General features: G+C 34.2%; 1 protein-coding gene across 2 annotated transcripts in view; it reads left to right on the top strand.

Annotated features, from left to right (window-relative positions):
* CCSER1 (coiled-coil serine rich protein 1) overlaps positions 1-18,695 on the top strand; it is an 848,536-nt gene that overhangs the window by 492,987 nt on the left and 336,854 nt on the right. For both annotated transcript variants that reach the window (XM_032592937.1, XM_030313430.1), the window contains exon 7: positions 16,057-16,134. In XM_032592937.1, the coding sequence (XP_032448828.1) occupies positions 16,057-16,134 (78 nt within the window). The remainder of the gene's footprint in view (positions 1-16,056; positions 16,135-18,695) is intronic.

The raw sequence follows: 18,695 nt of genomic DNA, 5'->3' as shown, positions 1-18,695 counted from the left end.
TGTTTATGATTTCCATAGACAATAGCAAGAAAAGACACAGGTCAAGTTAGTCGTGCGAAAAAGCTAAATTGAGTTTTGTTTGTATAACTAAACTGTTTTGTCTACTCGAGGTATTTTCAAGGCTGATGTATTTGTTCTCAATTTTAGCACCTTCTGTAATCAGGATTTAGCTATTAGGACTAGATAGATTTTAGCGAATGCTTACAAAGTTTCTTGAAAACTTGAGAGAGATTGGACAAGGATAAAGTATGGGAAAAGAGGTAAACCGTATATTATCCTGTGAAGGTTAGAATATATAATACAGCAAAACAAAATTTAGACAATGAATAGGTAGAGTTGAAGTAAATACAGTAAAACCTTGGATTACGAGTAACTTGTTCTGCGAGTGGTTTGCAAGATGAGCAAACATTTCTAGTAAATTTTAACCTGATAAACAAGCAGCATCTTGCGATACAAGTAATATGTGATGCCGAACATCACATGATCACCACTGAGCCAATGGTTCTTGAAATTCGTTTTGATATACAAGTGCTTTGGATTACAAGCATGTTTCCAGAATGAATTACGCTCGCAAACCAAGGTTTTACTGTACTTTCTGTTTATTGTGTTAATTCCTTTGTCTTGTTTTTGTTTTTCATAACTGGCAAAGTTGGTCCCAGGTGTATTTGCTATAGGGAGATGCAAAACTTGCTGTCCTGTTTGAGAAGGCTTATGAAGGAATAATTTGATGAAGCCATTTTGGCTTGCAGGTGGCATAAGATAAATGGTACCTATTTTTATGACCGCATGTTTCATGTTATGGAGTGTCCCATAGAAAAGAAGCAGGTATCCTTCTTGCTTCTCCTCACAATTCCCTGACCACTGTCGTCTTGGCCTCCCTAATAAATCTTGGCTTGAAGCCCATGCCATTAGATTATACCACTCTTTATTGCAGTCTTCATTAGACCCTCATCATACTCCTTCCTCTATTCTTTGAAGTTTATAGATCCTTACTCATTTTTACTGTTTCCAATATTGCTCCTAAAATAGTTCTGAATTATATAAATTATTGCCTTACCCTGGCATGTCAGCTCCTTGAACCCTTGATTTTTCTACAATCTTGTTCTCTGTCCTATCTCAGCCAGTGTATCCAAGTGTTTGCCTGACTTCTCTACTATGATGTCCAACTGAAATTTCATACTTAACTTGAATAAACCTCTGTAAGGGTGGAATGATTTTCCCTTCTTCCCTTCTAGGTTTTTGGCCAGTCTAATAATTAAATTGACATAAGACAGACTAACAGGAAAAACACAAATTTAATTTCATATCTTGCAAAGCCCTAAAGATACGAGACCCAAGAACAAGTAGCTCACTTGAGGCTTATATGCCGTCCTGGGCTAAGGAATGTGGCAGGACCTGGGACTTTAAAGTGCAGGAGGATAATTCACAGGACAATAAGAAGAGCAGATTTTTGGTAATTAGATGTTTGCCCTGACATACAGATAGATCTTTCAAAGAAAAAGTTATCACTGGTAAGAGCTCTCTTTCTGGGCCATCTCCCTTCTCAATTATTTTAGGTAGTTAAGGGAGAGGTAAAAGTTTTCTCAAGTCTGCTGGGTCTTGATTGCCTTCAGCTCCAGAAATTCCACATGCTCAAGTGGCATATTTTAGGGTCACATATTCTAGTCCCCCTCACTTCAAATATGTTATTGATGCAGCTTTTTTCTATGCCAGTAAATCCCTACTCAATTCTTCTGTTGGCTGAGGCAAAAACCTTAGAAATCACCTCTGACTCTATTTCCCTTATAGCCCGTATCCAGAAAATCAGGAAATTTAATCATTCTGCCTTTTAAATATATATAGTTTCAGCCAGTTTTCACCACCCACATGGATAAAAACCTTATCGAAACCACCATCATCTCTCTACATATTACAATCACCTTTTAATGGGTCTGTAACTTTCCACACAAAACTTTCTGCAGTCTCTTTTAATCTAGCTTTTGCTATATTTTATTCATTGTAAGTGAGTTACCAAATACAGTCCATACTTAGAGGAGGGGATTTATGCAACAATGCAAACACAAAAGCAGGTATCTTTGGAGTCCTTTCTAGAAGGTGCCTACCTCCGACAGCATATCCTGTTTTAAGTACTAAGCCTAGAACTCAGAATTTGAAGCTAGAAACTCACTAGCCCTCTGTAGGAGACAAAGAATTTAACTGTCTTTCAGTTTAAAAGCTGCAAACGTTGTCAAACCTACCAGTACTTAAAAAGTCCAAGAATGGAAAGATGCTCTTTCCTTCCCGTTCATAGTACACCAGCCTAATCTGCTAATGAAAAGCTCCTCTGTATAGTTTAAGGTCAGCCAGCAATAGCTTTCAACTCCTGAGGCCCTGGCATCTGTGTTTTGGCTGAGTCTACACATGAACTTTGTCTTTCTGAGGTTGTTGATACCAAGAGGCTCTGCTGAGGCCCATTCATCCCACAGGTCATCAATTAAGACTCATAAGGGTCTAAAACTAGCTCCTTACCTGTGGGGGGGGGGGAATCCTCCATAAGATGAAGACAGCCTTCCAGGTTAAATTCTTATGATCTGGACTTAAATCTCTTACTTAGAACTTAGGAGGAGTGCCTGGGTGGCTCAGTCAGTTAAGCATCTGACTCTTGATTTCAGCTCGGGTCATGATTTCAAGGTTCATGAGATCAAGCCCTGAGTCTGGCTCTCCGCTGACAGCACAGAGCCTGCTTGGGATTGTCTCTCTTTCCCTCTCTCTCTGTCCCTCCCCTGCTAACGTGCCCTGACTCTCTCTCAAAATAAATAAATAAACTTAAAAATATATATATTAAAAAAGCTATGAAACATTTAAAAAAAAAACTTAGCAATACTTAGCCTACTGCATAGCTGTTGAATAGAACACATGTGTTCTGCATGTGATCCTGATACAAAAAAAGAGGAATGACTGAGCCAACCACAGTGAATTCATCCATCCAAATTTATCAGCAAGAAAAAGTGATCCTTTCTTTGCTAGGCAGAGAAGCTGAGAGTAACACTATTAGACTTCCTTATCCATGAAAAGAAACACCAGGAATGAGGAACAAATGTTTCCCTCAAACTTTAAACTTTTTCAGATATTTTATTTACTTCATAATTTTGTTTTCTTTACTATGAAGAAAAGTCAACATAATCACATCTATCAATCTTTGGCTTTATGATTTCATTATGTATACATTTTAAAAAGTCCACTGCATTCTATGTAATTGATAGAGATACTATTATATATTCTTCAAGTACTTCCTTTTTTTAATTTAACATTTTAATTCATTTAGAGTCTATTTGAATGGCATTATATATATATCTATATCTATATCTATATCTATCTATATATATATATATATAGATATAGATAGATAGATAGATACACACACACACACACACACACACACACACACACACACACACGTATTTCCCCTGATAGTAATGATTGGTAAATTGCAGCCTATTAAATAATCTGATATATTTCTCTTTGCCTATTGAAGTTACAATAAATTTTCAGCTATGAAACTTCTGAAGTAGAAGTAGAAATCAGTATGATAGCCTTAGAGGAAAATTTCATAATTAATGCAAAGTACAGCCTAGGATATATACATATCCTTTAACTGAGACTTTATAATTCCATAAATATTTTAAAAAGAAATAATCACAGAACTATTTTAAGAATGTTATCATAAAACTAATTGTAAAGAAAAAAGTGGTGGGGCACCTGGGTGACTCAGTTGGATGGGCTTCAGACTCTTGATTTCAGCTCAGGTCATGTTCTCACAGTTGTGATATTGAACCCTGTGTCAGGCTCCATGCTCAGCTTGGGATTCTCCCTCTCCCTCTCTCTGGCCCTTCCCTGCTCTTGCACATGCACATGCATGGTCTCTATATCAATCAGTCATCAATCAACCAATAAAAATTAAAATGAAAAAAAATGAGATTAGTAATTGGAATTGATCACAAGATCAGAATATAGCTAAGAGCAAAGCAAACTCAGCATAGCCAGGTTACTGTTAGAATGTTTCTCTCAACCTCTTGGATAATTGATACTAAGCAGAAAATATTTTTAAAAGCCATGATTTTTAAAATCTCTCAGATTTTAAGAAGGTAAACTTCAACTGGAGCTTTCACATACCCTGTAGATCTGTACTAAAAGACTTTGGAAGCAAGGAATACATAAGAAGAGAGTGGAAAAACACTTAAGCTCAGGTGGATGTGTAAGCTGATAGAATCTCCACACAACTCAATTTGGGAATATCAATCAGAATTACAGTTGAGTATACCTTTAGATCTGTAATTCTACACCTGAAAAATTATTTTATAGATAAAAATGCATATAATATAAAATTAATTTCAGCTGTCTTTGTAATAGCAAAAGAGTGGGAATGTAACACTGTTTAGCTCTACTGTGATGGTTCCGTAAACTGAAATAATATACAGCTATGTAAAAGAATGAGGGTACTCATTATATACAAATACATGGTAATTTGCAAAATGCAAGTTGAAGAACAGCATGCAAAACATGTTATTCTGTATGTATAAAAGAAAAAACTCAATGACCGTATTTCTCTATGCATGTGTGTGTGTGTACGTGCAGTTGACCCTTGAGCAACTTGGGTTTGAATTGCACGGATCCACTTGCAGAAAGATTTTTTTTTTTACTGTACAGTGTTGTAAATGTAAGTTTCCTTATGATTTTTAATAATTTTTTTCTAGTTTTATTATAAGAATACAGTAAATAGTACATAGACAAAATACATTAATCAACTCTGTATTCCATAAGGTTTCTAGTCAGCAGTAGGCTATAGGTTAAGTTTTTGATAGAGTCAGAAGTTATATGCAGATTTTCAACTACACAGGGGTCAGCACCCAACTGTAATATATATATGTGTGTGTGACCCCTAAGTTCAAAGGTCAACTGTAATGTTTCTATTATGTATATATAATATACACATATATAAAACATATATACAAGGTTATACAATAAGTTGGTAAAATTAAGGGCCTCTGGATCACTGGGGACTAGGAGTAGAATAAGAATATTTTCCTGGAAAAAGATGTTGCACCATATGAATTTTGATTATGTAAATGTGACACCTTGTGAAAAGCAAATTAAAAAATGTATACATACTAAATTTAAAAAAATGTAAACACATTTTTATATATAGGCATTTTTTACCAAATCTCATAAATCTCCAAATTTAAAAATAAGTACTCCAAGACCCCCCAACTTAGAAAATAATTCGATAAATTATTTTGCTATCACATAAACATTGCTAACTTCCCAGCTAAGAATAAAGTAGGGTCCTGATTCTCTACTCCACTTGTACCAGCCAATTCCAAATTTTAGATTCTATGGCATGTAACTTCCCAACCACAGTAAGCACTGTGTGAATAAGTAAGCTTATTCCTATAGTAGAAAGGATGCTTAAGTGTTGGCCACACTGTTTTGTAAAAACTATTTAGCCATGTGGAACTGAATTATTAGTATGTCAGATATGTACTTAGGACTCAGTTGCTGTTTCTCCATTTATGGGATTGGCTCTGTGTTGGATTTGCTCCTAGGGATATACCATCCACTTGGTGGTTTCTAGTAATTTAGGAAGAAACACATTCTATGATCTTAGCAGCATTAGCTGAATGAGAGCATCTCTTTCTCAAAATTCCAACACAATTCCCATAGTTGAATTTCATTTAAATGATTTGGCTCATGTGCCTTGTCTTTTTGTGTCCAATAGAATAATTTGGCTAGGCCTTACTTATATGCTCACATCCATTTCAAGGATATTGGATCAGCACTACTCAAAACAAAATGATTAAAAATTTAGGAGAAATCACTCCCCAAAGGAAAAATTCAGTTGTTAACATAATAAAATGGATTAGATGCTGGGAAGGCAAAAACAGCAGATATCACCTACAAGAAGATATTATAAAGAAAAAAATAACTTGCATTTTCATTTGGAGAAAACAAGACCAGTAAAAGACTTGTCTCACATTGGTAAGGTTGTTGAGCTTGGCCAAAGTACAAAGAGCTACTCTTGATTTAGACATTGAATGCAATTAACTGTTGCTCTCATTTTGGTTTACTGCCAAAATGATAAAGAGTAAGCAAAGGATATACACACTTAAGGAATGAAGTGTGTGGAATCAACTTCTCCCTGGCTAACCTGGTTCTTCACTGAGGTGTGCCTGAAATTCAGTGGTCAGCACCTGGATTGGAGGAGCCCGGGACTGTTAGCGCATTGCCATTTGTAGAACATACCTGATGAAGGACACAAATTAGCTCTCAAGAGTACACCCACTCTTGAGGCACAAGTACAGAAGTATACCCACTCTTGAGACAGAAGGACAGAAGACTGTCCTTCTGTGCCACAATTAGGTACTCTGCATTCCTTTTCTTACTAAGCCTTGGGACAGTCACATCTTAGCAGTGAGAGGAGTCATGACAAAAATTAAAATCTAAGGTCAGGGAAGCCTAATGTGTCCTTACTACTCATTAGGTGGCTGAACAAATAAATGACAATCTTCACAGAAAATTGACACATCTGAAAAAATATTCTCGAGAAAAGCAGGCCATTTATACTATAGAAATCTAAATTATCCTATGGACTTTATCAGTAATAACATCATTGGTTATTAAAACAACAAAATGTTTTGATATGGCACATTTTAATATAATTTTAGAACTATTAGAATGCATGCTCAAATTAGAGTTAACACTCTTAGGTAAACATTTAATTTTATTAGGGATAGAGAATTACCTTATGAAATTTACCCTAATGGCTTAAAAAATAAAATATTTCACTTATACTCAGACCTGTTTATGTACTCAACAGATTTGAGCCCAATTGATCATGTTTCACTTCAAGAAATTCTTATAAATAAATTTTAATCTCATAGTACAGATCCATTAATTATTCTTTCAGGGGAGTTATAATTAATGGATCTGTACTATAGAATTATGGCCTTCAGTAAATATTAATAATGCAAACTCACTCTACCAAGCACCTTAAGAGTACCCAAACAAATAGATCATTTTATATGACTGAAGCTTTCCTTCAACATTCCTTAGGGAACATGAAAACATGAAAAACAATTTAACGTCAGCTTTTCATTGAGATCTTCATAGAAAATTAAAGATTCTTTGGTGGAGTTGTTACTCATCCCCAAAAAATAGTCTGTCAAAATTCATTTTTATAAAAGTGATAAAAGCTCTAATGAAAGCTTAGAAGCTGTGAGTACAATGACAGTCATGTATTATAAGCCTAAAAATCCTGCTTATATTGCTAATGAAGAATAATTTAAATTTTTTTTTTATTTTAAAAGTTTTGTATTTATAGAAAGGTTGCAGAGGTAGTACAGAAAACACCATTTACCCCTCATTAAGTTTCCCCTATTGTTATCTTCCTACCTGAGCAGAGTACATTTGTCACAACCAACAACCAATATGGGTACATTACTGTTAACTAAAATTAACAACTTATTCAGATGTTACCAGTTTTCTCTAATATCCTTTTTGCTATTACAGGATTGTATTCAGTATACCACAATATATTTAATCATCATGTCTCCCTAATGACATGATCTGCAATAGTTTCAGACTTTCCTTTTCCTTTAGGACCTTGACTTTGGTTAGGTTTTCTGCAGAATAACCTTCAATTTTGGTTTGTCTGATTTTTTTTTTCTCATAATTAGACTGAGGTAATTGGTTTTGAGGAGAAAGACCACAAGGGTGAAGTACCCCTCTTATCGTATTATGTCATGTTATCTACATGGTGTTAACCTTGATCACTAGAATGAAGTAATGTTTGCTGGGTTTCTCCACCATAAAGTTACCTTTCCCCTTTTCATACTCTTTGGAATTAACTCACTAAACACAGCCTGGGGGCTGGATGTGCAGCGGACTATTAAGTTCCACATCTCGAAGAAACGGAGTAGCATAAATTATTTGAAGATCTTTTGTGAGAGAGATTTGGCTTTTCTCCCCAATTATTTATTTATTCAGCTCCTTATTTATATATGAATTCATGATTTTTTTAAATTTTGTTGTATCCTTTGAGTTATACTCCAATACTATGTTATTTATTTGTTTCTCCAGTGGTTCCAGCTTTGGCAATTAGGAGCTCTTTCACATTGTCTCTTTGACATGCCCCATCCTTTTATCTTGTGAGCATTTCCTTACTTTCTGGAACAACAAGATGGTGTAGAAGTATCTAGTACATCTTTTGCCCCATCCCAGGAATCTTCTCCAAGGAGCCATGGTTCCTTTTATTAGAAGAAACTAATGTCTAAACACTGGGCATTAATAAAGAATATTTTATTTAATAAAATCAGCACATTTTTCTCCAGTATCAAAATACAATATGGGAAAATACAATATGACTTATATAAAAAACATTATCAATACTTGTGAAAAATTACTCATTTTCATGGATAAAAAAGTAACTCCCTGCGTGCTTGGCTGGCTCGGTAGGTAGAGCATGTGACTCCTAATCTTGGGGTTGTAAGATTGAATCCCACACTGTGTGTAAACATTACTTAAAAAACAATAAAGTAAAATGCATTAAAAAAAATAACTCTCAGGGTGCCTGGGTTGCTCAGTGGTTAAGGGTCTGACTTCAGCTCAGGTCATGATTTCACGGTTTGTGAGTTTGAGCCCCACGTTGGGCTCTGTGCTGACAGCTCAGAGCCTGGAGCCTGCTTCAGATTCTGTGTCTGCCTCTCTCTCTGCACCTCCCCTGCTCATGCTCTGTCTCTCTCTCTCTCTCAAAAATAAATAAACATTAAAAAAATGTTTTAAGTTAAAAAAAAAAAAACCCTAATATGTGAATTGATGAAAAAAATTCCAAAATTGAATTTTATTTATTTATTTTTTAATTTTTTTAATGTTTATTTTTGACAGAGAGAGACAGAGTATGAGTGGGGGGGGTGCAGAGAGAGAGGGAGACACAAAATCTGAGGCAGGCCCCAGGCTCCGAGGTGTCAGCACAGAGCGTGACACGGGGCTCAAACCCACAGACCGCAAGACCATGACCTGAGCCGAAGTCAGACACTCAACCGACTGAGCCACCCGGGCGCCCCCCAAAATTTAATTTTAATTTAATTTAATTTAATTTAATTTAATTTAATTTAATTTAATTTAATTTTTGAAAATTATTAAATTTATATATTTATTTTGAGAGAGAGAGAGAGCTAGCAGGGAGGGGCAGAGACAGAGAGAAGAGAAACCCAAGCAAGCTCCATACCATCAGCATGGAGCCTGACACAGGGCTCAAACCCACAAACTGCAAGATCATGACCTGAGCCAAAACCAAGTGTTGGATGTTTAATTGAGCCACCCAGGCAACCCTGAATTTTAATTTTAATTTTTATGTTATTATATAAATGTCTGACTTGACAATTATATAGCCATCTATACTATCAAGTATAGATCATTTCTGAATCAGCTGAGAGTTCATTACTTCATGTCAAAAGGAAGAACAGAGTACTGTTTTTCAAGGCTATTTCAGTGAGTTCATTTTTTAAGTAATAAAATAGTAGAAGCTTAAAGAAGATGTGACATTCAAAGTATCAACATTCTTTTCTGGTTTAATAAGTATTAATGAATGATGTCTCTTATCCTTTAATCTCTCCATTTCTCAACGTTTTTTTTTTTTTTTTTTATTTATTTTGGGGACAGAGAGAGACAGAGCATGAACAGGGGAGAGGCAGAGAGAGAGGGAGACACAGAATAGGAAACAGGCTCCAGGCTCCGAGCCATCAGCCCAGAGCCCGACGCGGGGCTCGAACTCACGGACCGCGAGATCGTGACCTGGCTGATGTCGGATGCTTAACCGACTGCGCCACCCAGGCGCCCCTCTCCATTTCTTTAGTGACAGTATATTGAGTTAAAGCCTTCAACTGTGCACTTTGGTCATTAACAGTTCAGCAGTGTCAGTTGAGAGTGATTAGATTTTCTAGCCAAACATTTTAAGCACTGTTTATAGTAACAGATAATATACCATTCCCCTAAATTGTGGTCTGAAAGTTAACCTGGGAGAAAGTCGTTATTATTGCAACAGTATGTTTCTTTCATTATTTGGGTAAGAACACCTGCTATAATTTGTAAACCCTACTGTTCATTTTCTGGATTTTTTAAAATAGAAATACTGTTTTAATATACTTCTATTTTGTTTTTTGTTGTTGTTGCTGTTTTAAAGGTTTTTTTAAATTTAATTTTGAGAGAGAGAGAGAGAGAGAGAGTGTGTGTGTGTGTGTGTATGTGTGTGTGTGTGTGAGAACGGGAGAGGAACAGGGAGAGTGTGAGGGAGAGAATCTGGAGCAGGTTCTGCACTGTCAGCACAGAGCCCAAAGCAGGGCTCAGTCTCACGAACTGTGAGATCATAACCTGAGCCGAAATCAAGAGGCAGATGCTCAACCAACTGAGCCACCCAGGCACCCCTACTTATATTTTGTATACTTATTTTTGTACATTTATTTTTTCCATCAGCAATAATAATAGTAATTCTGGCATCAGTGTTGATAGCGTAGATACTAGATTGTTAGTCAGAGCTGGTACCAGATACTGGAGTCTGAAAATTGCATTGAGTCTGAAATTTGCTACTTCTGGCCTCTTTGTAAGTTATCCTTGATAATTCATATGTATATTTAAGAATCATCTCATAGGACCCAAGGAAAGTTCTAGTCAGCCTCCTGCCATTGTTTTCCTCTTATGTCACACCTCTTAATATGCCACAGAGGCATGGTATTTGCAGAACTTCTCTAGATGCTTAAATCATTTTTTATTCCATTGAGAAATTTGAACAAGAAGATAATATTGCTCATCTTACCGCTTAGAATTTTATTTAAAATAGCTTTTTCCATTTCTACTTGCACCCTCTTTTTTCCTCAAAGATGAGTCAACTCATCAGTCTCTGAGATGATAGACACATTGCTTTTCTTGCCATTTCTATTATCCTTCCCACCTAAAACTTTACTTCTCTCTCCTTCTCCAGTTCCTCTGCCCAGGAAGTTCCATAATCGCCAATTCTGATGAGAGTCTCATGTATTAATTTAAAATTTTTGGTATGTTAGCAAAGATTTCTTCTCTTCCCTCCACAAACCCACAAGCAGATAATATCTCCACGTTTTTGCTTATTGTAATTAAACTATGTGAAGCTACTGTTAACTGTCAGATTCCCACCAAATGAGTGAATTGGCTAAATGCTTGAGGTAACTTGCTAAATACAAATTAAGTTTTGTGAAAGTCTTTTGCTAGATTGTGTACAAGTATTAATGTTATTTGATGTTTCTTGTACAACAAGAAATTGCAAAAGCATTTTCAAAGATTAGAATACTAACTATGCTGTTTTTGGGCCATGATGTTTGAACTGAAAGTTTAGTAGCTGGAACCATAAGTAAAAAAATATATATTTGTGGACTTGAACAAGGTTTCTCAGGTGAATCACCAAAAGTATAAACCATAACAAAACAAACAAAAAGAAAAATAAGATGGAAATTGTTGGTTCTTTTGAAGACAGTGTTAAGAAAACAAATAAATAAGCCAGAAACTGTGTGAAAATATTTATAATACACATATACAACAAATAATTTATATCCAAATAACCCACTCAAAAAGAAAAATAGATGAAATAGTTTAACAGACTCTTCACAAAACAAGATATACTAATGGTCAACAAACACATGAAAGATGTTCAAAATCATTAGTTATCTATGGAAATGAAAGTTAAAACCACAGTGAGCTACCATTAAACATCCCTTGAATGGCTAAAGTTAAAAAAAAATACTAATACTACCAATATTAGTGAGATACAGTGCAAATTGAAGTGCAATGTTTTATAACCCTTTAGAGAATATTTGTCAATTTGTTATGAAATTGGCATAATAATGGATATAAATTTACCACAGGACCCAGGCAATTTCACTGTTAGGTATTTATCCAAGCAAAGTGAAAATGTGTGACCACAAAAAGATAGATAGATAGATAGATAGATAGATAGATAGATAGATAGGTAGATAGATATACATACACACACACGCACACACAAATGTTCAGCATGGCTAATAGTTCCAGCCTGGAGACAACTCAAACTGTACCAACAGGTGATTGAATAGACAAATTGTGGTTTGCCCTTAACTACTACCTGACGTTTAAAAGGATGGATCCTGAAACATGCAACAGCATGACATGATGCATTTCAAAATCATTTTGCTGAATGAGAGGAACCGGGTGTAAAAGAGTTCATAAAGTACATTTCCATTTATGTGACATTCTGAGGAAGGCAAAACTAACCTATAGAGATACAGCATATCAGTGTTGCCCAGGACCAGGAAAGGGGGTGCCATTTGAATGCAAAGGAGCATGAGGGAACAGTTTGAGGTGATGAAAATGTTCTAGATCTTGGTTTTGTTAGTATACATTTGTCAAAAAGTCACATAACCACATTTAAAAGTTGCATTTTAGTATAGGTATGTTATACTTCAGTAAAGTTGATTTAAAGAAAAAGATGAATTGGAGGTGAGGGATGAGGTAGTTTGTGAAGTTAGGAGATTTATATAATGGAAACAGCAACAGCAAAGTGAGTAGTTTCTTCAAACCAAGATGAGTAGAAAGAATTCTGGAGAACAATATGCATGAGAAGAGGGTGATATTCACTAGAATATCTTTGATAGTCTCACAGGTCTTGTCTAGATTTTATTATTAAACTTACAAGTCACACGAAACATTAAGCCCAATTTGGAGAAAAATAAAAAAAAAAGGACTTGGCATATATGCAGTAGAAATAGAAGGGTGAGGGAGGTCTACCAATTGGGGTGGACAAAACATTTTGAGTATAGGAAAAATATTAAGTTCATATTATTTAATCACCCTAGTGTTGGAAAGAAGCAAGTATCTATTGGACTTAGAACCAGAAAACCAGGTTTTTAGAACACTTGTTAGAATTAGGATAGATGTCTTATATCAAGAACATCTTGTGCATTCTGTACTGGGTCGGAAAGCCAAAGTGTGTTAAATGAAAATTAGGAGACTTTTGTTGTTGTTGTTGTTGTTGTTGTTGTTGTTGTTGTTGGGATGATTTGTTTATTTTACAGAATAATTCTTCTGTATTCCAAAGATAGTCACTTTCACATTATTGAGAACCAGCCATTTCCAAAGGCTCTGAAATATATCAATAGCAGATGAAGCCATCATTCTAACAAAATATTTTATGAAGAACATTGTGAATGAACATATAGTGTTAGCTTTTAAAAACTTCAAAGTAACTTAGGAAATACTTTGTTAATTTGTATTTAGATATGCAATTGCATTGGTATTGCTATTATTAAATGAAGGAGTAAATTAATTAAAGTATGAAGTATGGATAAGATTTATATCTGTAGGGTTTATACCATAATATCAGACACAGTATCTAAAAGTGTAAGCAAATTGGAATGGCATCTAAATTACAGGTCACTTGACAATTAAGTGCAGTATGGCAGATGTTATATAAGATTGATTTGTATTTTTAAAACATTTTTCTCAAGATTCCCTAAGAGCAATAGAATTAAAGTGTCATACTATAAGATGGATTTGAAAGTTAAAGCAGGAACACAGTTTTCTCTAAGAATGACATTCAAAGAATCAAGGTTAGATGACGCAGATTTTGAAGTCTGCTTTCCAACAGTGCTTAGAACGACACATTTTATTTCTGGGAAGTTGTTGGAGACCTCAACCCTAAAAGAAGTTAACCATGAAGCTTGATTTTGGCATATGTTCTTATGGAAGTTCAAAAATCTTCCATCTGCAAAAATGTGATACAGGCGTTTAAATTTTCACAACTGAATGTCATCTTCTGTCTTTTGAATATATGATTTGTTAAGGGCGTGATACTTTAATATGCTTTGCAGAGTATCAATAGTTCAGGGAAATACCAGATAATTCAACTGTATATGACCTGTGTTCTATTACTTGCTTAATTTCTCATGAGAAATCTAATGAGAGAAACAGTTCACAAGTCTTGTTTTTTCTAGTGTGGGGGAAAAAAAAGTTTCATTTTTTTTTTTTTAATTTAGAATCCTGCAGTAAATTCATTCCTAAGAAAGCCTTTGTTTCTCCATTACATCATATAATCAGATAGTGAAAGTCAGCATTTCAGAATATTCCCTGATTTTGATCAAATAATGGACAAGAAGCTCTGAATAAATTTAGAAATTAAGTCAGTAGTCAATTCACTTCAATTATCTAGTGTATATATTTTCCTGCATATATTTTCCTGCTTCCTTCAGTAGATTATTGTTCAGGTTTTTACCTAATATCCTCTGTTAGACATTTTAGGTCAATGTGCAGTCTTACATCAATTTCTGAAGTAGGTGCAGTAAATGGTGTATAAAAATTATACTGAATATCTTGGTTCCTATGCTTATAGTTCTTACACATTGCTGCTGAACTAGAGTCAGAAATAATACCACTTGAAGGATATTTTAAATGTATCCAATTTATGGTACACCTGAATCATATGAATTGAAAATGATCTCATGAGTGGAAAGAGACTCTAAGAATTGTAATAGTTGCAGCATCTTGTCTTTGAACATGTACTTTTTTGGAACTTAAGTCAGCCAAACTTGTATGCTTATTCCTGTATCACAATCAAAATTAATCTGTTCTTTTGCTTTAATCTTTACTACAAAATGTTCTGTATTTGAGTGCATGCACAGTTGGTAACCAAGCTGGAAAATGTTGCTGTGCATTCTTTTCAGTGTTTTATTTGCTTATCTACTTAAATGGAATAATTACCCTGAGAGAGTGAGTTAAGGGTATAGTAACATAACTTCTGTTGCTCCCTATTATCAGTATTTTTTCATTCTTTTAGAAAAAATAGTGATAAGCTTGGGGGGGGGGCTAAAAAAATTTCTTCTTATTTAAGAAATGTTAATTGATTACATTTTTACAGGACTAAAAGAACAACATTATCAATATTCCAATAATTCTCTTTTTGCATAAATCCTTTATTCAAACATTTTGTTTGTTTGTTTGTTTGTTTAGCAGTATATAAGAAAGATGGTAAAATTTCAGGGGCTATGAATATGGGAATTTAAAAATGTAATACTTCTTGATTTTGCTTTGCAGCTTGATGACAGATACCGTTTTCATAATGAATAAAAACTGGATACAATTATTTAAATCTTCATTAAGTAAAAGTGAAAATACTTTTATTTTTTTTTAATTTTCGTTTACATTTATTCATTTTTGAGAGACAGAGGGAGGCAGAGCACAAGTGGGGGAGGGGCTGAGAGTGAGGGAGACAGAATCCGAAGCAGGCTCCAGCATCTGAGCTGTCAGCATAGAGCCCAACGTGGGGCTTGAACTCACAAACTGCGAGATCATGACCTGAGCCGAAGTCGGACACTTAACCGACTGAGCCACCCAGGTGCCCCAAAATGAAAATACTTTTAAAAATAACATTTGAAAATCATCCTGGAAGACATCAAATAGCAACATAGTAAATCATCACAGATATAGTGTAACTTTCAAAAAAAGGTAAAAATCTAAAGTAAGCAAATATACTTTCAAATACTGCCCTAGCACAAAAGATGATCATTGTATTTAATAAAATTCTCTTGGAATGTACATTAAGAAGTCATAATTAGACTAATTTTTTCAGATTAACTATTTCTAAATGAGGAATGATTCAGTATATAATAATCATTCAGATTTTTCAACGCCCATATTTAATTTATTTTTTTATATGAGGAGGGATTTGATTTTAAATTAGAAATAACAAAAATAACTACCCAAATGCATCTTTTTTTAATGTTGTTTATTTATTTTGAGAGAGAGCGTGCACTGCTTGAGCGTGTTCCACGAACCAGGGAGGGAGAGAGAAAGAATCCCAAGCAGGCTCCCCGGCTGTCAGCTCAGAGCCAGATGTGGGGGGTGGATCTCACAAACCATGAGATCATGACCTGAGCTGAAAGTAAGAGTCAGGGTCTTCAAATGACTGAGCCACCCAGAGGTCCATCTAAAATGTATCTTTTTGATTAAATTGTGTTTTCCTTGCAGAGTGCCGATATGAGCCCAGCAAGTAGCACAGCTTCACTTCCTGTTAGTCCTCTTACTGAAGAGCCCTTGCCTTTCAAGGTAAAATAAATAAATAAATAAATAATTTAAAAAATTATGATATTTTTAGTATAATAAAATAGTTCATGGTTGAGATAAGGTGAACTGCTTTAATATAATGATCTAATTTCAAATGGTAAAATCTTTGTTTTTGTTCTGTTGTCATTTTGGTTAGTAAAGGAAAGTCAAGGTTTGGAGTAAAAGTTCATACTTTATAGAACACATCATTTGCCTTGCATGTAACAAATAGGGATTTCTTTATAATAGTTTGATGTCACATGAATTAGAGGTTTCAAATCTTTTGCGTATCTTAGTTTAAGCAATAGATTTAGAATGAATTCTTTCGCCCTCATTGAGTAGTTAAATTTGCATTCGCTGTTTAAATTTTCATTGATGACTCTAGGTCATAATTAATGAAATATGCAATTTTTACAAATAAAAATGAACAAAATCAAAAACTGAAATATGGAATCATTTCTCTGAACACATTATATTTTAAAAAATATTTAAGTAAATATGTAAATATGTAAAATATGTATATTTTAAGCAGTATGGTTAGTAGAATTCTTCAGTTTGGGAGACTATATGCATTTTAAGTGAGACATCATTTTCTCGTTTTGCTGTTTAAGATTTGATGTATCTCTTTAAACCAAAGCTTGCAGATCAGCTATTTTATGTTTGTTTCAAGGGTGTTTGAATTTCATCAAAATTGTTATAAAGAAAGACAATCCTTAAGATCATGGCAGAAAACACTCGGAAGGTTGGGATTTTACACTTACATGCAATAGTTTCAGTTTAATTTGGTTTAAAGACTGGTAGATGTACATTTTGGGATGTATTATGATTTTCATGACTTTGGATTTTATCATAAAATGTTATTGTGTTTTTTTTCTTTTTCATGTGAAAAGTATAACTTACTCAACTTCATATTGCTTATACCTAGTACAGTGGCTGGCATTGATTTCCATACACTAAGTATTTGCTGTATTGTTAAAATGAAAATAATAGAAAGCTATGAATTTCATTGCGTGTTTTTAGCTTTCTAATTATAGATGCTTTGTATCTTAATGATGGGCAATAATAATTAAAAGGTTTTATATCAGAGAATGGTTAAATACTGTTTAGTATTCTGATTACATTGTTTATTGAGAAATCTTTATTATTCTATGACAAAGAAGAAAATGCTAACACTTCAAAGTTTAGTGTTACTTAATGTTTCCATCTTATAGCATATGGGACAAATTTACAGAAGAATCATATCTTTAACAAGATTTTAATTGAATTCTCAAAGCATTACTAGAAACCATTTTCTCTTTTTAATATATTGATAATGACTATACTCCTTGAAAATTAACGTATTTTTTAATGGAGGTAAAAGAAAAGGCCAGATATATTCCAAAATGTGCTGACACAAAGCTAATATAAATATAATTATTTTAGTTAGTTTCTCGACTGCTTCTAAGAGATCAATAGTGTTCCCATGTTAATGCGTGTAAGTGGTTTTATAAGCAATTAAAACTTCTAAGTGCTTATAATATATAATATTAGCTTTTGGTAGCCAATGTAGTTATAATTCCTCTTAATTTACTTCTTTTGTGAAAGGAATATTATATGTATTATTTCATCATATATAAAAAAACATCCTCTAATATTTAAAGGTGTCCAAAATTAGAGTTTGAAATTATGAAATAAAGCTCCTGCATTTGCTTATTCACCACTGTTCTCATCATTCCCTATTGTAGTCATGTCTGAGCATGAAAGCATTTGAGAGTATGCCTTCATAGAAAAAGATGTATGATATGCACAATTCTCTATGTACATTACAGTAAACTCACAGACTTCCCAGTCACACTCTTGATGCTGAGATATTTCTAAGATTCCAGGTTTACATGATTGTGCAGACAACTATTATGGGTATATATTTGAAAACAATAGGTAAATGTATAATCTCTGGTTTTGTTTTGTTTTTGTTTTTGTTTTTAATAAAGCATTCAGGGTTACATACACCAGCGGTCTGTTACCTACCACAACATCATTATGGAAGGGCCAAGGTATAACTAATTTTGCATGGGTGGGAATAATATTTTATCAAATAACCATAATAGAATTGTAAAATTTCAAGATCACTCATCTGAGAGTGTGATTTGAGAAAAGAGAGACAGAGAGAGAGAGAATAGGCTGCTTAACTGTAAATTATAATGTTTATGTTTCTTTTTATATAATAACATTGAACCAAGTTGACATTAACTTTGATGTGTCCATTCCAGCCTATTCTACCTTTTTTCATCTGCCATTCTTGATTTCTCTCAACCATCTAATTACTTCCAATCTACCCTACCTCCTTTCTTGGCTCAGATAGATATTCCACACCGAATGCCTTGGGGTCGCCAAACAATACTGTTCTTTCATAAGATGATCCTTTTAATTTATTTGTAAGTACACAGTTAATAGCAGCCTCAGTCCATTCCCAGAACTAACAGTCTTGAAGCTGAAGCTGGCTCACTACTAGTGACCCCTCCATAAGAGTACACTTTATTATGGGCCATGTTCCTTTTGTCATTCACACTTATTCCGTATTTAAA

Source organism: Lynx canadensis, chromosome B1 (assembly GCF_007474595.2).
Source record: "Lynx canadensis isolate LIC74 chromosome B1, mLynCan4.pri.v2, whole genome shotgun sequence".
NCBI classification, from domain to species: domain Eukaryota; kingdom Metazoa; phylum Chordata; class Mammalia; order Carnivora; family Felidae; genus Lynx; species Lynx canadensis.
The sequence above is the reverse complement of the archived record's forward strand: the minus strand, read 5'-3'. Positions and strand labels throughout refer to the sequence as shown.